This window comes from Piliocolobus tephrosceles, chromosome 12 (genome assembly GCF_002776525.5).
Source record: "Piliocolobus tephrosceles isolate RC106 chromosome 12, ASM277652v3, whole genome shotgun sequence".
Lineage (NCBI taxonomy): Eukaryota > Metazoa > Chordata > Mammalia > Primates > Cercopithecidae > Piliocolobus > Piliocolobus tephrosceles.
The window spans coordinates 38,957,760-38,981,423 of record NC_045445.1 but is presented as its reverse complement, the minus strand read 5'-3'; the positions used below and the strand labels follow the sequence as shown (position 1 = coordinate 38,981,423).

General features: G+C 34.7%; 1 protein-coding gene across 2 annotated transcripts in view; it reads right to left on the bottom strand.

The window, feature by feature from the left end:
* Positions 1–23,664, bottom strand: part of LRCH2 (leucine rich repeats and calponin homology domain containing 2) — a 134,653-nt gene that overhangs the window by 42,614 nt on the left and 68,375 nt on the right. For both annotated transcript variants that reach the window (XM_023203053.2, XM_023203055.1), the window contains exons 6-12: positions 22,498–22,631; positions 18,433–18,520; positions 18,022–18,133; positions 17,739–17,836; positions 17,586–17,644; positions 15,857–15,964; positions 4,207–4,272 (exon numbers count right to left, since the gene is read on the bottom strand). In XM_023203053.2, the coding sequence (XP_023058821.1) occupies positions 4,207–4,272; positions 15,857–15,964; positions 17,586–17,644; positions 17,739–17,836; positions 18,022–18,133; positions 18,433–18,520; positions 22,498–22,631 (665 nt within the window). The remainder of the gene's footprint in view (positions 1–4,206; positions 4,273–15,856; positions 15,965–17,585; positions 17,645–17,738; positions 17,837–18,021; positions 18,134–18,432; positions 18,521–22,497; positions 22,632–23,664) is intronic.

Sequence of the window (23,664 nt, the reverse complement as noted above, 5' to 3'; positions counted from 1 at the left end):
TTAACAGAAAGTATGTGAAATATTTCTAAAGGTGGGGAAGGGACGGGGTGTGCTCACCCAAGCACTGCTGAAAAAATGTCACAGAATTTAAATTAGTATTTTCCCATAATTTAATGTGTTTTGATGGGTGCAGCAAACCATCATAGCACATGATGTATACCTAGTAACAAACCGGCAGATTCTGCACATGTATCCCAGAACTTAAAGTATAATTTTAAAAAAAGAAAAAAAAAAGTTAAGGTCATGTAATACTTCTTAATATTAGAAAAAGAATACCCACAAAGTTATTTCCCTTTTGAATAAAAAAGCAGGTGAGAATTGAGAAAGGAAGGACTGAGATACAAAAGAAAGGAAAAATAAAAAGTCTGTAATAGTAATAACTATAGTTTAACAATTAATAACATATGTGACACTTTGTGTGCTAATCACTGTCATAAGCAATTTAATACATTAACCCATTTCATCTTTACAGTAACCATGAGGTAGACACTGTTATTATTCGTGTTTTACAGAAGGGGTATATGTGGCTTAGAGTAAGCTAAATCACTTCCCCAAGAGACAGATTCAGGATCCAAATGCAGACAGCATGGTTCCATTAGCCTGAACTCTTAACCACTACAATAATCTACCTTTCTATAGGAAGAAAGGTAAGTAGAAAGAAATAATCAGAGAGCTAACATTTACTAAGCATGTAGGTGCCAGGCACTAGGGCTGATTTTAACACTTACTCAAAGCCTCACAGCTAGTAAGTGCTAAAGGTGGGACTCTGACCCGAATCTGCCTGACTTCAAGACCTAAGCTCTTTCAACTGTACCCTGATACTTTGCCAAGCAATTTCTCAATAGTTTATCACAACTTTCTTGTATGTTTGCAATGTCCCAGGGCTCATGCTGATTGCTAGAAGTGGCTAGAAATCTTTGGAAAGTAGACCACTGAGATCACTTCCAGTACAAAGCTGTCCAGGCATTTCAGGGAGACTAATCATTCATACCCAAAACCTAAGTACCCAGAATTTTTCCAGTTTTCTCTTACAAATCTACACGCTACCTAATGTCACCAACAGGTAATCCATTCCTATTAATTGTGGATTTGTATATTCAAAAGCCATATTTCAAAATATGAACATGCCCAAAACCGCAATATATTAAAACATCGATCATGCCTGGCATGGTGGCTCATGTCTGTAATCCCAGCACTATGGGAGGACAAGGCGGGCACATCACTTGAGGCCAGGAGTTCGAGACCAGCCTGGCCAACATGGCGAAACCCTGTCTCTACTAAAAATACAAAAATTAGCTGGGCATGGTGGTGCATGCCTGTAATTCCCGCTATTTGGAGGCTGAGGCAGGAGAATCGCTTGAACCCGGGAGGCAGAGGTTACAGGGAGCCAAGATCACGCCACTCCTGGGCAACAGACAAGACTCCATCTCAAACAAACAAACAAAACCATCAATCATTAATCTCATGAGGGCGGGGACCATATCTCTCTTGATCACTATTGTATCTCCCAGCACACAACACAGTTCCTGGCATTCATCATTTCAACCTATTCTTCCAACTTAGTCACTCAATGAATATTTTTTGAGTACCTACTATGTGTGCTATGCATTGTGCTAAATGGAATAGAAAATAAAGTCCGTGATCTCATAAAATGTTCATTGTACTGTACCCACTGGGTAGTGGGATGCTGATGAAAAACAATAAACAAGTATAGAAGTATATATTCAGAATGCCAAATGGTGTTCAGTTCTATAAAGAAAAGTAAAGCAAGGTGTGGGAAATAGAGACAGAAGGGTTGGGGAGGCATGCTCTTATATATGTTGTTCAGGGAATGCTTTGCTGATGAAGTAACATTTAAACAGAAACCTGAATGTACAAGATTAAGAAATATGGCTGGGGGAAAATCATTCCAGGCAGAGGCAAAAACAAAAAGTCTTGGGGGATGAGGAGAATGCCTGATCTGCTGAGATTCAGCAAGGAGGCCAGTATAGATAGAAAAGAACTAACCAGAAAGAGAAAGAAAAGACAGGTTTTGAAACCAAATTCAGGGCATTACTACGCCTTAAAGCACTCTAGTTTCTATTCTGAATAACAAGGAAGTCAGCAGAGAATTCTGAAGATGAATGATATGATCTGACTTACATTTCAAAAATATCAATCTGAAGCTTTTTGGGAAACAGACTAAAGGAAAGCTAGGGTAGAAAAGAGACCTGTTAAGAGGCTGCTGTAATAATTCAAGTAAGAGATGGCTAGGACTAGGATGGTAGGAGTTGAGGTGGTTAAAAATATCAATCTGATGCTTTGTGGGAAACAGACTAAAGGAAGGCTAGGATAGAAAAGAGACCTGTTAAGAGGCTGCTGTAATAACTCAAGTGAGAGATGGCTAGGACTAGGATGGTACGAGTGGAGGTGGTAAGACATGATTGGATTCTAAATATATTCTAAAGTACAGCAACAAGATTTGCTAATGGATTAGATATCAGGTGTGAGAGAAAGGGACAAGTTAAGGATGACTCTCAGGTTTTGAGATGACCAACTAGAAAGATGGAGTTGACATTTTCTGAAATTGAGAAAAATGTAGGAGGAACAAGTTTAGGGGTGCAACAGGAACATTAATAGTATGGTTTTGGAAAATAATGTTTGACATGCCTAATATGCATCTAAGTGGCAGTGTTGGGTATTTAACAGGTTATATAACCCTGCAGTGTGTGTGTGTGTGCACATACACATGTACACATATGCAAATACAAATACTCATATGGTAAAAAGGTCTAAAACGCAAAGTAGCAAAATAATGTGACTTGTCATCTCTGGGGAGTGAGATAATGAGTGATATTCATTTGTTTATTTTTTTTTTTATGTTTGCTAAATTTTCCAATTTTTCAACAAGAAAGCTACATTACTCTCATAATCAGGAAAACATTAAAGAATCTTTGGTTTTGTCTTTCAAGAAAGAACTGGATAACTGTTTTGAAAATGAGAAAAGAAAAAGTAATAGTTTTATAAAAGAAAAGCCAAGATTGGATATCACAGTTTTACGGTTTGGGCAATTGAGGCCTTCTCAAGAGAATGTTAGGAACCTGTGGAGGAAGCTTAAGGCAGGAAATAAAGGAATGGGAAACTTAAAAGAAAGCAAACATGTAAGATAGCAGAATCAGTATTCAAAAAGAGAAAAAGTGGGTTAAATCCAATTAAATGAAATGTGAGATGGATGAATATTCCTAGGCTTGGATATGAAAAGTAATCTTACACTTGAACTGAATGCTGAAAGACTAAGTGAAGAAGGTAGACGGAAGGGAAATCCTAGTAAAGAGACCAGGATGTAGAAGGTAGAACACAAACAAAAGATAAAAAATTAAAAATAAATAAATAAAATAAAAGAAGGTAGAACACAGAGATAAAATCATCCTGGAATGAAGAAAGAAGTTCTGCTCCTAAATGCAAATGGTGCCAGTGGCGGAATGTACAAGATGAAGCTCTCAGGGTAAGCAGAAACCCACTTCAATCTTATGGGTTAAGTTAAATATTTTAAGGTTTATTCTAAAAGTTGTAAAGAGTCATTAGAAGATAATACATGGGAGTCACAAGTAAGATTTATGTTTCAGAATTATCACTCTTCCACTGTGCAGAAAACAGACTTAAAGCTAGGCAAACCTGAAGAAAGGAGCTATGTCTGGGGACTGTTGCAATAAGCCAAGCAGAAAAAGAATGGGCCTGAACATTCTCAGAGGATTGACTCAGGAGTTGAGTCTAATCTAAATTCAAACCATCAAAAAGAATAAATAGAAACTTTCAAGGTCTTCTAGTTCTCAGGAATTCATATATGTGGATTCATATCATGTATTCACATAGAAGAATTTAGTAACACCCAATTGAAAAGCAATGAAAATATACACAATATTATAGAGAATAAACACAATCAATGCTAAAGAAACACATTATTCCTGGCAGGAATAGCAATATAATAAATGTTTGCTGAATGAATAGATAAATGATTCTATCATCGAGACAAAAATGCATCTATGAGCAAAGAAGATCAGCATTTTTTATTTTGCTTATATCAAAAGTAAATTTAACTCCTATTTAAATTATCTAGTTATATTAAATCTGTATCACTTATTTAACTAAAATCTATATACAAAAACATCACCGTCAAAGGATCAGTACTCGTTATAAAATATTAAGTAAAAACTAAGATTTTTATACCTCTTTTCACATTCCACAGTTTGTTTTGGCTTGTTTCTCATCACAGAAGTTGAATGATTAAGAATCCTAGAAGTAAATCAACACATTAATTCCCAAATACATTAAGGAGAATATTATATCACAAGATATATTTAAAAATCTCTAAAATAAACTGCATCTGGTCCTTGAAGATCTTTGCTAGAAAATAATATTTAAATATTATCTAGATCAGATGCCCATAAGTGTACTATTTACAACAAAATGAAGCTCAGCAACTTTTCCAGGCATCTTCTTTTATAAACCCTTTCTCAAAGTTTGGATTATCTTCTAGCCATGCTATTATTGCCCTTTGCATATCTAACTTTTGGCTGAGACAGAAGATAAAGAGATACAGAGGTACCATCATGACTGATTTATTTTTTCCAGCACAGCAAATGATATGAGGTGTGTTCATGTAATATGTAATTATTTTGCCAAATGAAAAATTTTAATTCTAAATGCAAAATCAGTGCTCAAGTTCAATTCTTTAAAAAAAAACACAAGTTTCTTAAACTTTTAATAACTACATAAAACCATTAAAACAAAAGAAAACAATGAACCATTATAAGAGAGAACTATTTCTACATAATGTTACATAATTCTAAGTATTAATCTCAAAGTCAAAAGTAATGAATTACTAACTATCCTTAACATAAGTAACCATACTTGAGTTCTTAATGTTACTATATATATAAATATAATTTTCACTTTTAAAATTTAATATCATAGAAGTAAAATCTCTGCCTTTTATTCAAAATAAAATCTACAGATGTCAACTGCCAAAAGAACATAGAAACGGATTTGAAATAAAAGCTATATATTGACCAATAAAATACATAATGAATTAAATATAAGTTGGTAATTACAGAAATATGGTTAGCATAAAGAAACCAAAGTCCATTATGCTGGATTCCTCACCAGCTTGGATCTAGTAGGGCCTCACTAGGAAAAAGTGATAGAGATGCAAAGGACAAGTATCATACACCAATCAGTGTAGCTTGGGCCAAACAATTTCAGAATTAAGGACATTCATTCTTCTTTGTACAGGCATGCATTAAAATTGCCTTAAATTCTTAAATGCAGAAAAATTAAGGTAATGAAATATCTGAAACTATTAGGAAAAATATATTTTAAAAGAGTATTTTTTTTTTTTTTTTTAAAGAAGAGATAGCAGTAAGTACTATCCTGGAGGAAATTGCAGAATTATTGCAGGGGCAGGGGAGTTAAACTACAATGGCCTTCACTATGGTAAATTCTGATTCCTTCTCACCACACATTCATTAGCGTTGTGATTATGGCTGTGTATGAGTTATATTGAAACAGAAAAAAAAGTTGAGATCCACTTACCTATAAAATATATTTTATGTACTTGAGAATTCACCTACATAAAATTTTGCTATATACATTATTTTGTGTTTTACTCTGATACCCAAAGTCAAAACAAACATCTATTCTAATTAAACATCTAGATTATTAACATACTTCCCTAATCCAGTTACCAGTACTTATTTTAAGTAAAAGACTATACAATTCAGCTATGTCAACCTGGCCCCATAATACTTGAAGGCTTCCACAAACTCTAGATACCTTGATGCGTGTCTTGTTGCTCTGGTCCTCTGGAAGAGTTTATCACTGAATGATGCTCTACAACTTAAAGGCCTCTGTCTGTATTCACATTTTACATAAATCAACCAAACCAAAAGATGGGGGAAGATGTTTTTGGAGACACAGGGTAGTCATTTGTAAAGGAAGCAGAAACAAAAGAATACATAGATTTCAAGGACTGAGAGATCTACCTAATTAGTTATAACAAGCTAGAGGTTAACATGATGCTCCTCAAATTGAAATGTTCATATGATCAGGAAAAAATCATAATAAAAGAGGTAATGTCCATAATTTCTATAATTCTAAAACAAAATTATGAACTTCCCAAACCTAGTTTTGCTTTCCATGATCCTTAATTACATTTTAATTATAACTTTTCATAATTGCTTTTTGTTATTTAGCTATATCACATAGTAATTAGAGGCTCATCTTTCCACAATAAAGAAAAACTCTCAAGACACACCTAAAAGCAAATAAAATAATTACTAAAAGGAAAGACACAACAGAAAATACTACAGCGTAAGTTAGCAGGAACAAACATGCAATGGGAACCAGTTAAATGAAGCTATTTATTGAAAAATCACACATATATTTTAATCCTTTCTTTAGAATGATAACTAAACAAAATTTAAGAAGCCAGTTAAACATCGACTTATTAAGCCCCTTAAGAAAATCAGTATAAGAAAAAGAGCAGTAGCCACCTTTCTAACACTAATATAAATGAGTAAGACTCATGGAAATTTGTAAAACTGGCTCAGTAATTTATAATACATATCAGCTTCTTTGTTTTTCAACAGAATTTCCTTTTTTATTATCAAGTTAATATTAAGAATATTCTAATAGTATCATTTTATTCTCAGTTCTTTCCTTGATTTTTCTTGTTCTTAAAAACATGATCCCTTTTTTCAATTTTATCTTATTTTGGTAAGAACATTTAACAAGAGATCTACTCTCTTAACAAATTTTTAAGTATATAATAGAGTATTGTTAATTATAGGCACAATGTTGTACAGCAGATCCCTAGAACTTATTCATCATACAACATTATTTTTAAGATAATGATTTTTTTCAAGACTTTTTTTTATTTCCCAAAATAATAGTGAAGGTAAAATTAGAACTTGCTGAATGGCTATTTAAATATAGTTAAAGCCATTGATTCAGAGTGACTTCAATACACTCAGATGCAAGTAGAAATAATAATCCAATATTTTGACAGGGGATGATAAAGACTATTTTTCAATTAAAAAAAAAATTCAACAATAAACTATAAACATAAAGTAGCTTAATCAACACATCTTAATCAGACAAAGTGGGGGCAGTCTTCTAAATAACTAGGCTTCAGACTTTAAAACTTTATGAGTTACCAATTTGATGGTTTATTTGCTGATCTCTTTTCTCACCCTTTTTGAGTATTAATTCTGCACAATATCCTCTTGCTGCTCCCCTAGGATAGTTTCATGTACCAAGTACTGGCATAAAGTTTCTTAAAGAATCAAAGACATTTTAAAAAATAATATGAACTGCCAGGCGTGGTGGCTCACACCTGTAATCCCAGAACTTTGGGAGGCTGAGATGGGCGGATCATGAGGTCAGCAGTTCGAGACCAGCCTGGCCAACATAGTGAAACCCTGTGTCTACTAAAAGTACAAAAATCAGCCGGGCATGGTGGCACACGCCTGTAGTCCCAGCTACTCGGGAGGCTGAGGCAGAAGAATTGCTTGAACCCGGGAGGTGGAGGTTGTGGTGAGCTGAGATTACACCACTGCACTCCAGCCTGGGCAACAGAGTGAGACTCTGTCTCAAAAAAAAAAATTTTTTTTAATTAAAAAATAAAAAATATATATCAACTAAGCAAGTGGCAAAACTGCCATAAGGAAATCATCACTGAACTCAATGTAAGCTGTTTTTTAATTACCTCTAGTTTGGGAGAAGATACATGGCTTCATTTAGCTGAGAGCTAACACTGCATTTGTCTTCTACTAGTAGCAAGTTAAAGAACAGCTAAGTAATATGCAGTCAAAGTAGCAGTCCTGGATGATATTTCCCTGTAGGTGAGGGCAATCTTAATCCAGTTAAATTATTTTTAATCAAGACTAAAAACAAACAAAATGTACAATAATTATTTTAAAACCTAAAAAGAGATGTTACAACTCCTGGCCTACAATTTTAAATAGCATTTCAGATCCTTCTCTAATATATTTGGAATATAAGACACAATAATACAGCATGAAAAGGAAAATCCACAACCAGAGAAGGTATAAATTATACCAAATCCACTGTAGGATATATCCTCATATAGGATTACACTTAGATTTTTGGTCTCATTCAAATTCAAGTATTGTGAGAGTAAACAAAAAATTTTAATTCCCCAAATCTAAAAGATCTAAGTAACGGCAACATATTGTAGAAGGAAGAAAGATTATTTAATAGAAAAAATACTAGATTTAGCATTAAAAAATTCTGAGATCCAGTTTAAGTACAGGCATTAACAGAATTGGCTAGGGATCTAAAATTCTCTAGACATTATAAATTTTAAAATAAAATGTGCTCTTTGGCAGAGCCTGGTGGCTCACGCCTGTAATCCCAGCACTTTGGAAGGCTGAGGCGGGTGCAATCCTTAAGGCCAGGAGTTTGAGACCAGCCTAGCCAACATGGTGAAACCCCGTCTCTACTAAAATACAAAAAAATAGCCGGGTATGGTGGCACACACCGGAAATCCCAGCTACTTGGGAGGCCGAGGCATGAGAACGACTTGAACACAGGAGGCAGAGGCTGTAGTGAGCCAAGATTGTGCCACTGCACTCCAGCATGGGCAACAGAGCAAGGCTCTGTATCGAAAAAAATAGTGCTCTTTATTTTATGATATTATAAATATTTTAATGTCTGCAAAAATTAGACATACTTACAACAATGTCACTGAATATTAATATTTAATCTAAAAAGCTCTTATATTAGTATGTACTAACATCTAAAAAGGATGATGAAGAAGAGAATCATAAAAAGACAGAAATTACTTTTGCATACATCTTGAAGAATAGCAGGAGTTTTCTTTAGGGAGAACACATAATTTTTTAACTAATGGCTCCTACTAGTTTTAAATGTATTGATTTAATTTTCAAGCAGTCAATCAAACATATTATATGTGCCACATTTCCTTAATCCAGTCTGTAACTGATGTACATTTGGGTTGATTCCAAGTCTTTGCTATTGTGAATAGTGCTGCAATAAACATACATGTGCATGTGTCTTTACAGCGGCATGACTTACAATCCTTTGGGTATATACCCAGTAATGGGATGGCTGGGTCAAATGGTATTTGTAGTTCTAGATGCTTGAGGAATCACCACACTGTTTTCCACAATGGTTGAACTAGTTTACAGTCCCACCAACAGTGTAAAAGTGTTCCTATTCCTCCACATTCTCTCCAGCACCTGTTGTTTCCTGATTTTTTAGTGATTGCCATTCTAACTGGTGTGAGATGGTATCCCACTGTGGTTTCGATTTGCATTGCTCTGATGGCAAGTGATGATGAGCATTTTTTCATGTGTCTGTTGGCTGTATGAATGTCTTCTTTTGAGAAGAGTCTGTTCATATCCTTTGCCCACTTTTTGATGGGGTTGTTTTTTTCTTGTAAATTTCTTTGAGTTCCTTGTAGGTTCTGGATATTAGCCCTTTGTCAAATGAGTAGATTGCAAAAATTTTCTCCCATTCTGTAGGTTGCCTGTTCACTCTGATGGTAGTTTCTTTTGCTGTGCAGAAGCTCTTTAGTTTAATTAGATTCCATTTGTCAATTTTGGCTTTTGTTGCCATTGCTTTTGGTGTTTTAGACATGAAGTCCTTGCCCCTGCCTATGTCTTGAATGGTATTACCTAGCTTTTCTTCTAGGGTTTTTATGGTTTTAGGTCTAACATTTAAGTCTCCAATCCATCTTGAATTAATTTTTGTATAAGGAGTAAGGAAAGGATCCAGTTTCAGCTTTCTACTTATGGTTAGCCAATTTTCCCAGTAGCATTTATTAAATAGGGAATCCTTTACCATTTCTGGTTTTCGTCAGGTTTGTCAAAGATCAGATGGCTGTAGATGTGTGGTATTATTTCTGAGGGCTCTGTTCTGTTCTATTGGTCTATATCTCTGTTTTGGTACCAGTACCATGCTGTTTTGGTTACTGTAGCCTTGTAGTATAGTTTGAAGTAGCGTGAGGCTTCCAGCTTTCTTCTTCTGGTGTAGGATTGTCTTGGCAATGTGGGCTATTTTTTGGTTCCACATGAACTTTAAAGCAGTTTTTTTCCAATTCTGTGAAGAAACTCATTGGTAGCTTAATGGGGATGGCATTGAATCTATAAATTACCTTGGGCAGTATGGCCATTTTCACGATATTGATTCTTCCTATCCATGAGTATGGTATGTTCTTCCATTTGTTTGTGTCCTCTTTTATTTCACTGAGTAGTGGTTTGTAGTTCTCCTTGAAGAGGTCCTTTACATCCCTTGTAAGTTGGATTCCTAGGTATTTTATTCTCTTTGAAGCTATTGGGAATGGAAGTTCATTCATGATTTGGCTCTCTGTTTGTCTGTTACTGATGTATAAGAATGCTTGTGATTTTTGCACATTGATTTTGTATCCTGAGACTTTGTTGATGTTGCTTATCAGCTTAAGGAGATTTTGGGCTGAGATGATGGGGTTTTCTAAATATACAATCATGTCATCTGCAAACAGGGAAAATTTGACTTCTTCTTTTCAAAACTGAATACCCTTTATTTCTTTCTCTTGCCTGATTGGCCTAGCCAGAACTTCCAACACTATGTTGAATGGGAGTGGTGAGAGAGGGCATCCCTGTCTTGTGCCAGTTTTCAAAGGGAATGCTTCCAGTTTTTGCCCATTCACTATGATATTGGCTGGGGGTTTGCCATAAATAGCTCTTATTATTTTGAGATACGTTCCATCAATACCGAATTTATTGAGAGTTTTTAGCATGAAGGGCTGTTAAATTTTGTCAAAGGCCTTTTCGGCATCTATTGAGATAATCATGTGGTTTTTGTCTTTGGTTCTGTTTATATGCTGGATTACGTTTATTGATTTGCGTATGTTGAACCAGCCTTGAACCCCAGGGATGAAGCCCACTTGATCATGGTGGATAAGCTTTTTGATGTGCTGCTGGATTTGGTTTGCCAGTATTTTATCGAGGATTTTTACAACGATGTTCATCAGGGATATTGGTCTAAAATTATCTTTTTCTGTTGTGTCTCTGCCAGGCTTTCGTATCAGGATGATGTTGGTCTCATAAAATGAGTTAGGGAGGATTCCATCTTTTTCTACTGATTGGAATAGTTTCAGAAGGAATGGTACCAGCTCCTCCTTGCACCTCTGGTAGAATTCGGCTGTGAATCCATCTGGTCCTGGACTTTTTTTGGTTGGTAGGCTATTAATTATTGCCTCAATTTCAAAGCCTGCTATTCTTCTATTCAGGGATTCAACTTCTTCCTGGTTTAGTCTTGGAAGAGTTTAAGTGTCCAGAAAATTATCCATTTCTTCTAGGTTTTCTTGTTTATTTGCGTAGAGGTGTTTATCGTATTCTCTGATGGTAGTTTGTATTTCTGTGGGGTCGGTGGTGATATCCCCTTTATCATTTTTTATTGCATCTATTTGATTCTTCTCTCTTTTCTTCTTTATTTGTCTTACTAGCGGTCTATCAATTTTGTTGATCTTTTCAAAAAACCAGCTCCTGGATTCATTGATTTTTTGAAGGGTTTTTTGTGTTTCTATCTCCTTCAGTTCTGCTCTGATATTAGTTTTTCTTGCCTTCTGCTAGCTGTTGAATGTGTTTGCTCTTGCTTCTCTAGTTCTTTTAATTGTGATGTAAGGGTGTCAATTTTAGATCTTTCCTCCTTTCTCTTGCGGGCATTTAGTGCTATAAATTTCTTTCTACACACTGCTTTAAATGTATCCCAGAGATTCTGGTATGTTGTATCTTTGTTCTCATTGGTTTTAAAGAACATTTTTATTTCTGCCTTCATTTTGTTATGTACCCAGTAGTCATTCAGAAGCAGGCTGTTCAGTTTCCATGTAGTTGAGTGGTTTTGATTGAGTTTCTGAGTCCTGAGTTCTAATTTGATTGCACTGCAGTTTGAGAGACAGTTTGTTATAATTTTGTTCTTGTATATTTGCTGAGGAGTGCTTTACTTCCAACTATGTGGTCAATTTTGGAATAAGTGCGATGTGGTGCTGAGAAGAATGTATATTCTGTTGATTTGGGGTGGAGAGTTCGGTAGATGTCTATTAGGTCCGCTTGGTGCAGAGTTGAGTTATCCTTGTTAACTTTCTGTCTTGTTGATCTGTCTAATGTTGACAGTGGGGTGTTGATGTCTCCCATTATTTTTGTATGGGAGTCTAAGTCTCTTTGTAAGTCTCTAAGGACTTGCTTTATGAATCTGGGTGCTCCTGTATTGGGTGCATATATATTTAGGATAGTTAGCTCTTCCTGATGAATTGATCCCCTTCCCATTATGTAATGGCCTTCTTTGTCTTTTTGACCTTTGATGGTTTAAAGTCTGTTTTATCAGAGACTAGGATTGCAACCCCTGCTTTTTTTTGTTCTCCATTTGCTTGGTAGATCTTCCTCCATCCCTTTATTTTGAGCCTATGTGTGTCTCTGCATGTGAGATGGGTCTCCTGAATACAGCAAACTGATGGGTCTTGACTCTTTATCCAATTTGCCAGTCTGTGTCTTTTAATTGGAGCATTTAGTCCATTTACATTTAAGGTTAATATTGTTATGTGTGAACTTGATCCTGTCATTATGATATTAGCTGGTTATTTTGCTCGTTAGTTGATGCAGTTTCTATCCAGCATTGATGGACTTTACATTTTGGCATGTTTTTGCAATGGCTGGTACCGGTTGTTCCTTTCCATGTTTAGTGCTTCCCTCAGGATCTCTTGTAGGGCAGGCCTGGTGGTGACAAAATCTCTAGGCATTTGCTTGTCTGTAAAGGACTTTATTTCTCCTTCACTGATGAAACTTAGTTTGGCTAGATATGAAATTCTGGGTTGAAAATTCTTTTCTTTAAGAATGTTGAATATTGGCCCCCACTCTCTTCTGGCTTGGAGAGTTTCTGCCAAGAGATCTGCTGTTAGTCTGATGGGCTTCCCTTTGTGGGTAACCCGACCTTTCTCTCTGGCTGCCCTTAACATTTTTTCCTTCATTTCAACTTTGGTGAATCTGACAATTATGTGTCTTGGAGTTGCTCTTCTGGAGGAGTATCTTTGTGGTGTTCTCTGTATTTCCTGAATTTGAATGTTGGCCTGCCTTACTAGGTTGGGGAAATTCTCCTGGATGATATTCTGCAGTGTTTTCCAACTTGGTTCAATTTTCCCCCTCACTTTCAGGCACTCCAATCAGATGTAGATTTGGTCTTTTCACATAATCCCACATTTCTTGGAGGCTTTGTTCATTTCTTTTTACTCCTTTTTGTCTACACTTCTCTTCTCACTTCATTCATTTCATCTTCAACCACTGATACTCTTTCTTCCAGTTGATCGAGTAGGTTACTGAAGCTTGTGTGTTTGTCATGTAGTTCTCGTGTCATGGTTTTCATCTCTATCAGTTCTTTTAAGGTCTTCTCTGCATTGATTATTCTAATTATCCATTCATCCATTCTTTTTTCAAGGTTTTTAGTTTCTTTGCGCTGGTTACATAGTTCCTCCTTTAGCGCTGAGAAGTTTGATCGACTCAAGCCTTCTTCTCTCAACTCATCAAAGTCATTCTCAGTCCAGCTTTGTTCCATTGCTGGCGATGAGCTGCGTTCCTTTGGAGGGGGAGATGTGCTCTGATTTTTTCAATTTCCAGCTTTTCTGCCCTGCTTTTTCCCCATCTTTGTGGTTTCATCTGCCTTTGGTCTTTGATGATCGTGACGTACTGATGGGGTTTTGGTGTGGGTGTCCTTTCTGTTTGTTAGTTTTCCTTCTAACAATCAGGACTCTCAGCTGCAGGTCTGTTGGTGTTTGCTTGAGGTCCACTCCAGACCCTGTTTGCCTGGGTATCAGCAGCAGAGGCTGCAGAAGATAGAATATTGCTGAACAGTGAGTGTTGCTGTCTGATTCTTGCTCTGGAAGCTTCGTCTCAGGGGTGTACCCAGCCGTGTGAGGTATGAGGTGATGGTCTGCCCCTAGTGGGGGATGTCTCCCAGTTAGGCTACTCAGGAGTCAGTGACCCACTTGAGTAGGCAGTCTGTCCATTCTCAGATCTCAACCTCCGTGCAGGGAGAACCACTGCTCTCTTCAAAGCTGTCAGATAGGGACTTTTACATCTGCAGAGGTTTCTCCTGCTTTTTGTTTAACTATGCCCTGTCCCCAGATGTGGAGTCTGCAGAGGCAGGCAAACCTCCTTGAGCTGCGGTGGGCTCCACCCAATTTGAGCTTCCCAGTGGCTTTGTTTAGCTACTTAAGCCTCAGCAATGGCGGGCGCCCCTCCCCCAGCCTCGCTGCCTCCTTGCAGTTAGATCTCAGACTGCTGTGCTAGCAATGAGGGAGGCTTCATGGGTGTGGGACCCTCCGGGCCAGGTGTGGGATATAATCTCCTGGTGTGCCGTTTGCTAAGACCCTTGGCAAAGCGCAGTATTAGGGTGGGAGTTACCCGATTTTACAGGTGTTGTGTGTCTCAATTTCCCTTGGCTAGGAAAAGGAATTCCCTTCCCCCTTGCACTTCCCAGGTGAGGCAATGCCTCGCCCTGCTTCAGCTCTCGCTGGTAGGGCTGCACCCGCAGACCAGCATCGACTGTCCGACACGCCCAGTGAGATGAACCCAGTACCTCAGTTGAAAATGCAGAAATCACCCATCTTCTGTGTCACTCACGCTGGGAGCTGGAGGCTGAAACTGTTCCTATTTGGCCATCTTGGGCGCCCCCCAGGTTAGTGATTTTCTAGTATGATTTTTTATATCTATAAATGTAGCAGCTGTGCAAAAAAGATACTTAGACTATTTAGCTTATTAGCTATTGTACAGATTGCCCCTAAAAAGTTGCCCCTAGAAACCATATATTTGTCATTTGATAAGTTTTAGTTGTATTTTTCAATGTATATTTAAACAAATGCCAATATATTTAAATTTGAAACTTCCCAAAACATGGTCATATTAACCATAAACATTTATTATTTTGAATAAATGAAATAAAATGCTTTTTACTTATCCATGTTAAATGCACCAAAATTATTCTCTTTTCTCAAAACAAACAAAAAAAAAACCCACTCAGATCTTTATCATTTCAAAACTATAAATGTAGTCCTCTCAGTACATGAAGATGGCAATAACAGCTGACCCTGAGAAGCATATGTAAGTTTTCCTGCATTAGAAGTGGACTTGTCTTGATTTTATTCTCATTCACACAGTGTCTTCTCATTGCCAACATGTATTTGAAGAAAGTCTAACCAAAAGATGGGGAAAATGGTCTTTGACCAAGAAGCAGACCAAAGTGAGCCAGTGACCCTCAAATCATCATACTGATTTAATCTACTCTTGTAAAATTCAACTCCATTCTAAGGAATTTAGACATATCCTAAGTAATTTGGAATCTGAGTTTTAAAAAGCACATTATATACGTGACATGTACCTAGGAAAAAAATGCTTACAATGTAAATAATGCTACTGTGAGCTAAAATTAATATCAACAAATAAATCAGTTTTTATGATTCAGCACACACACAGGAATAAAAAAGAAATACCTAAGCAATATTAAACATAGTGACCATATATATGAGTACATTCTGTTAGTTGTAAATGTAATTTTATATTCCTGTCCTAAGTATTTCCTATTGCCTTTTAGTACAGGTTGAGTATCCCTTATTTGAAATGCTTGGGATCGGATTTCAGATTTTTGAATGAAGGATGCTCAATCTGTAGTTAGTTCCTTGAGATAGATCTTAAGAGGGCACTATTGTTTACTCAAAACTTCATATACTTCATTTGATAATCTTTAAATAATCAGATTTAATTATTATAAAATTTGTCATTTCAAATCTCATTACTGAAAGGAATACCTGTTCTTCTGTTCTTGCTGCAATAACTGAGCAGCTATTTTCCTCAAATCAGTTACTTCCTTCAAATCATCATCCTCTTCCTCTGCCAGTAATTGTTCTTTCTCAAGTCTGAAAGGTGACACAATCATGGTTATCCAAAAAGTAAGGCAGACTACATTTTATGCCAGCTTCCAGAAATAGAAACCATTTTTGTTTTTAACACCATATGAAAGTTAAAATCCTAGGTCCTCCTTTTAAAATACTAAAATAAGAAATAAGGAAAACATCTATGTTCTCTACTCATTATGAAATGTAGCATACTGGCTGTATTAATATAATTAATGACTAACAAATAATAGCAAAGTATATAACCATTTTTTAAATTTCTGAAACGTGTAATGGTCATAGTAATCTAAAAATGTATATTTTCCAGCCTTGAGTATAAAAAGGACTGCAAAGTTCTATATGGCCTGTCTTAATACATAAATTTAAAATGTTGTAAAATTTTGTCATTTAATTGAACCATCCTGTTTTTATCAGTTTATTGATTTTGATTTTTAAAATCTGTATATAAAATGTCTAAATAAAGAAAATCCAAAATAGGTTCAAATAAGATTGGCAAATGTGCCTGAAAATACTAATATGTCATTTTTATAAAAGAGAACAAAAAAATTTAAAATAGTTATTCAAACTCTAGTCATTTTATCTTAAGGGATTTCACTTTAAAAACAGTATCAAACCATGAATCTTTACATCATACATGCTACAGGTGACTCTCAAGTTTAAGCAACTGGCCTCATTAGATGAGGTGACAAAGTAAAAGAATGAAATCTAAAGAGTTCAAGACAAAGCAATATACCTCCTCACAGGACATCAGAGATGATTAACTAATAACTGCTTTAAAATCTGACAAAGTCATTTGGAGGAAGCATAATGTAGAGAAAAGAGAAAAGTTTAAAAATCAAAGAGAGCTATGTTCATACTCTAGGTACTAGTGGACACTAGCTAAGTGATTTTAGGCATAAAACTTAAGAGTCTTTGAACTTCACCTTCCTCACCTGAAAAAATGAGGTCAATATCTACCCTGCAGCATTTTAATGAAGATAAAATGAGAAAGAAGGGAAAGCACATAGCACCAATCCTGGTACATGGTAGGTATTCACCAAATGTTCCTTCTTTCCTTTCTGCAGCTATAAAGCAACCTGAAGGAGTAACTGAAAAAATGTGGTAGGTCATATTCCATCATTTTATAAGATGAATAGTTCAGAAAAATCCAAAGCACAATTATTTTAATAAAATCTGGACATAAGTACCCTTAAAAGTCATAACCAGCCTGACCAAGTGGAAAGTATAGTAGAACAAGAGACAGTACATCTGAGTTCCAGACATTTAAAATGCCTGGTTTCAGTGTCTTAGTTGGTAAAGTGATGTCAATCTATTTCAGAGGGTTGTTAAATAGCTCAAGTGAAGCAATGTATATGACGGTACAGTCCTCCTCAATAATAATAATAGAAGTCATCATTACACTTCAGGAGGAAAAATAGTGCATATCCTACACTCAAACGCTTACTATAATTTTGTGTTTAATTGAGGAATACAGATAGATATGAAGTATTTATAAATTAACTATCTAAACATAAGAGGTAAGTGAACAAAAAATTATATTTTATTCAGGTACTCTTTCAAGTAGGACTATCTAATGAATGGCTCAAGTGCTTATAAGTAACATTTCATTTTCATACGTGCTTACCTTTTTTCATCCTCTAATTCTTCATTTTTCTGAGATTTTTCAGAACATTTTTCTTTTCCCTTACATAAAAGAAAGTTACATTTTAAATTGTACAGTCCACTTTCGTAAGATCAAGAGAGCATGTTATTAATATTTGTTCAAAGTTTTATTTACCTTAAAGAAAGATACAAATGATCCAATATGTGCATCTCCCTGTTCAGAAACTGCTACATCTTCTGTGTTGGGGTCAACAAAATCATATACCTCCTGGTCTAGGTACAGATTAATATTTATTAGAAAATGTACTTAGTAAACTGTATGCTTGACACTGCTGTCCTTAGAAAAATGTATATTTTCTCAATATAAGAGTTGGCTAAAGACAATATAATTTTTCAAAGCCCATTTTTAATGTGGGCTATGTACATGAAACAAAAATAGCAGGTACCATATGAATTACCTTTCTGAGAATCAGTCTTACTTCCTATTATGTGACTGTCATTTCTTGATGTCTGCTCTCTATTTGATTCTGAGACTTGAGAATGAAGGCTGACTGTGTCATCATCTGATGGCTAAAAGGAATAAGCAAAAAGTACAAATGAGGCATTTTAAACTTATGATATGGATTATGTTGCTTCAATCTTACATATGAATTACAGAATGTCTGCTTTACATCTCCAGTTTTCAAACCCAAAATTAACATAAGGTTTACTGCTCTGCTTTAAAAATCAGCATGCCTTTTTTCAGTTTTAGTTATAAAATATAATGATCATATATTCAAGCAAAATAAACTCAAGTATGCATAAGGGTCTCTATTTCAATGTTCTAATAAAATTGTAAAACAGAATAGATCGCAATAGAAAATACTTACTTCTGTTGTGGATAATCGTTTCTCTCCATTATCACTTCCAATTCCAGAGTCAGGACCATGATTTTTATTTGGATAAAAATCTTCCATACTATGGAAATAGAAATCCTAAGAGCAGTTAGGGTTTTCTTCTTAAACAGATAATGCACACTTGACCTAAAATTTCCCTAGATAATACAGAATATATACTTTTGATGTCTAAGATCCTTAATTAAGGACATGAGGAGAAAAATATCAGAACTCTTCCTACAAAACATTTTATTCATGCCATTCATGCAATATTGTTCCCTTCGTGTACTCTACAATGACAACTGTCAACAATAACCTATTGTTTCTCTTCAGAGATTCAGAAAATCAGGCTGCCTTGTTAGAACATTATCTTGATAAAAGACCTGTTTTTTCCCATTGGTTTGTCAAATTTCATCACAGAGCTTCGAAACATTTTTTAACTTCAGTGTATATGGTTTATTCTTCATTGGCTCTAAAAACATGTTTTATTTGTATAAGTAATGCCCATCTAATACTTAAGAGAGGATGCAAAAATGAAGGCTACAAACTATTGAATATGCAATTCAATACTTTCAAATTCAATTTGTCCTTGCAAATTTCTGATTTACAAAATATACCACCCAGGAAGCAAAGTATTTTTCACTTAATTTGCAATTTTACCACACAGTCTACAATGACCACTTATTATGTATGAGGAACTGTGCTAAATGTTTAAAAGACAATATGTTACATATTTACTGTGAAAAACTGTAGCAAATTGATGGTGTTTTCTCATTTTATATATGAGAAAACTTAGACTGGAAGGGATTAAGCAATTTATCCAAGGATATGCAACTGGCAGCCAGCAGTCCAAATTTGAACCCTCAATTATCTAGCACCAAAGTCCCTGGTCGTAATCACTATGTTATAATTCCTCTCCTAAAACCAGTTTCATGCTTAAAAACAAAACAAAACAAAACAAAACAAAAAACAAAAAAAAAAAAACTGATTTTTATACTTTTCAGAAGTATATGAACACATTTAGGGAAGCACCTACCAAGTATCAGGTACTATGTTGAATGTTTAAGAGAAAATACATTTTTAAAATTTGCCTCCAAAGAGCTAGCTCTCAGCCCAGAGGAAAAATGAATGTGTTCAAATGTTTTGAAGACTATAACAAAGGTAAATACAAAGTGCTATGAGAAAAAAAAAAAAAAGGTCAACTAATTCTCCTCGGTAAAGTTAGGAAAGGCGTCACTCAAGAAGGTGGCATTTGAGCTCAGTCTTGAGGATGAAGAGGCGATAACTGTTAGCATTCATTGAGTGTCTATACTGTGTTATGTACTGTGCTAGATGCACCTCATATTTTAGACATAATTCTTATGGTCTTGAAGTTATAATTATTATTTCTTTTCACAAAGAAAAATAATAAAGCTTACAAAAGTTAACGTCCCAAGGGGAAAAATTACAACATTTACTGTTTATCATTTATTGAACTAATTGTTAGGCACACATTTAATTCTCACAACTGTAGAAGTGAGTACGGTTAACATTTAAATAAGGAAACAGGCTCAGAGAAGTCAAGTAACTTACACAAGGCCACAGAGAAATTAAGTGGTTAAACCATGATTAGAGCCAAAATTCATCTGACTGCACTGCACAAAATACATTCGTGGATTTGTAGTAAATGACAATGATGATAATAAGCTATTTGTTGAGGAAATATTATGGGTAAGGCATTGTACTAAGTACTCTACATACATTTCTTCATGTAATCCTGACTGCACCTGTGTAATTATTTTCTGTTTTACATATGAGAAAACTGAGGACCACAGACATTAATACACAAGGACATACAGTTATTAAGAGTCATAAATGGGCTTCAAAGCCATATTATGCCTGACTCCAAAAGCTATTATATGTAACTACTGTAGTGCCTATCTATGTATAATAAAGAGATTACAAAACAGACAAGGCATGGAAGGGCATTCTAGGTAGTAAGAACCACACAGCCAAGTGTCTGAGTATGAAAGTGGAAAGCACATACAAGAATTTTCTAAGTAGTTCAATATCAGCTGTGAGTGAGAAATTAACACAACTGACAACCCACTCTATAGACCTGCACCGTCCAATATGGTTAAGTAGCCAGTAGTCATATACGGCCATTCCAAATTGAGACACACTATACACGTAAAATACATACTAGATTTCAAAGATTTAATATTAAATAAGCATGTAAAATATCTCACCAAGTTTTCACATTAATTACATGTTGAAATGATAATATTTTGGATATACTCAAATAACATGTATTTCTTTTTACTTTTTTCAAAATGAGTAACAAAAAAATTAAAAATTATATATGTGGCTCACATTATATTTTTTTTGGATGGTCCTGCTAGAGAATCTCTCCCAAATATATCTTAATTCTGCCATTTCTTTTCATCTCTATTGCAATCACTTTATTCTAGACCCCTCTGATCTCTTGGCAGTACTACAACAATCCAACTAGTCCCTGTGCTTCTATTTTTGCTTGCTTCCAATCTATTCTCCTATAAGCCAAAATAGTTTTTTTTAAACAAAAAGGAGTCAAATCATGTTATTCCCCCACTTAAAACTGTCCAATGACTTCCCACTGTACTTTAAGTAAAATTCAAACTTCTTACCACATCCTACAAAGAATCCACATGACTTGAGCTCTGACTACCTCTCTAAAATCAACTTGTACCATGTTCCCCTTCAGCTACTCTGCTCCAACCACGCTGGTCTCCTTTCAGCTGTTTGAACACACAAAGTTCCTTCCTAACTTAAGGCCATGGCAATGTCATTCTTTCTGCCTAAGATGCTCTTACTTTGCTCTTCACAGAGCTGGCTTTTATTCATTCGCTGACCACATTCTTGGAATTTCAAATACATTCCTTCATAGCACTGAATACAATTTGAAATTTTATATGTGTGTGTATTTCCTTGCTTTGTTTATTCACTGACTCCTGCTCCACTACATTGTGAGCACCATGACTGACAAGACCAATATGTATGACATTCAACAAAACATACCTGAATCTACCAGTAGGCATTCAACTGATATTTGCAAAAATAAATGACTAAAACAGTAAATGCCATTACTAAAAGTAAATTCATGTTAAAATAAATATAAAGCAGATTAATAGAGATTAGAATGTCTTCATTCCAATTTTTGGAGCCTTCTTTGGTCTAATAATGTTCACAATATTAAACAATAATCTTTAAGAACTAAATCTAATGTTAGATATTAATTCTACTTGCAAAATAAAAATATTCAAGAAAAAGTCCCATTTGGGAATTCACGAACTTGTGCTGTTAACAATAGTACTTACTATATTGCCATTCAAAATAATATAAAATTTATCATATATGCAATGACAAATCTTTAAATATTTTAGGCAAAAGCATGGTCTACCTTTCGGTAGTCTCACCCCATTCTAGGTTATTTTCTAAACTATTACATAGATTTATACTTTCATAAAATCTTTCAGACCAATCTACATCTTGAAAGGATGAATTAAAAACAGAATGTTCCATCTACCATCTCAAAATCTCATGAGGAGCAAAACACTGAAATCATAAACAACATCAAAGATATTCATCAAATATGATATACCATTATATGTCATTATGATATATCATCTTTGATGCAATATAAAGACTATGATGAAAGGGAAAAGGTATTCCTCAAATGTCTTGCTCTTCCACCAACCTTAGTTCAAAGTCAAATTCTACTTGTTGTTAACAAATGTACAATACAGTGATTACAAAAGTAAATTAATAGTTGTCACATGCTGAGAAATTAGTGTTTCTATACTATAATGTCAAACATTTACATTTTTACTACTAAAATGTTAATAATTGAGAAAATGTCAAAAATATTCTAGTATCCTAGAACTTCATTCTATGATGGTGATATGTAGCTTCAGTCAATTATTGATTTTAGTGCTGGACCAATGAGCCTAAATATATTCAGAACACTCAAGATTAATAAGTATATTTTACAAAAAGGGAAGACAGAAATCATCAAATGAAACTGTAAGAATGTTACACTACCTGTCTGTGAGAGGCTGGGAGGGCATTCGTTTACTCAATGATGGAAGATCCAGGGAATCTGGTTTCTTATCCATTCTGCAACATGCTTGAATATTTAAGTACTTAAATATGTGTACCTTACCCTTTAAACATATCTGTCAATAAAAAAGAAAGGAGATTTAATTATATAGTTCCAAATACAAATGACATCTACCATTTTAAACCATTGAATAGTCTCAAATTATACTGAGACATCACAATCTTGATTGGTACTTTGCATATTTAAATAATTTGTACTTCTGACACCAGGTGGAAAAATCTGACAACACTGATACTAACTAAAATTCTATTGCCATCTCTGTTCTTATTGAAAAGACTTAATTGTTCTATATTTCACTGGAATTTTCTTGTTAAAAGCAGAATGTACAAACTATTAAACAATATAAAGTTTACAACTCATAAAAGTGGCCTTTATTCGCAAAAATGAAAAATATATATTCGTTGGAAAGGTAAGAAAAGAACAAATAATCTATGCAATTCTTTAAAGTAATCTCGTCAGAACCACTAAGATGTTTGGCATAAACACTGGAAAAGGCTAACATAAAAAATATAAATATAGGAAAAACGAATTTGTTGAAAGGTACGATATTAGGCTGGTGAGATTAAAATAATAAAAGAAAACACTGGTCAATTCAACTAGAATAATATACTGAGAAATTACTTTTGTTGGCCATAGAGAAAATGAAAAATGAGGATTAAAATATTATGTGAACAAAGATATTCTGTATAAAAACAACAGAAAATGAGAGGTAAGAAAACTGTAAGTCAGCTTTACCAAGGTTAATTACAGTCACTAAGTGACATCAAATAAATATTTCTCAAAATTCTAATAAAAACGTAACATTTTATGGGCTCACATAAGCTTACCTCACATGCAAAAAAATCAGCAAAGAAAACAGTAAGACAAAAACATTAAAAAGCAATTATTATTCCAGGTTAAAAGGAAGAATGTTTCCTAGATAATTCTAACAGATACTAGGTCTGACGCGACCACTGAAAAATTTCATTTAAAAGGAAAATTAAAACTTTTGAGCTATTAGAATATAAGTATATTAATTGCCAATTAAATGTGCTAAATATTAATTTTCTATTAATTATAAATTATTAATATTAAATATTATCAACTAA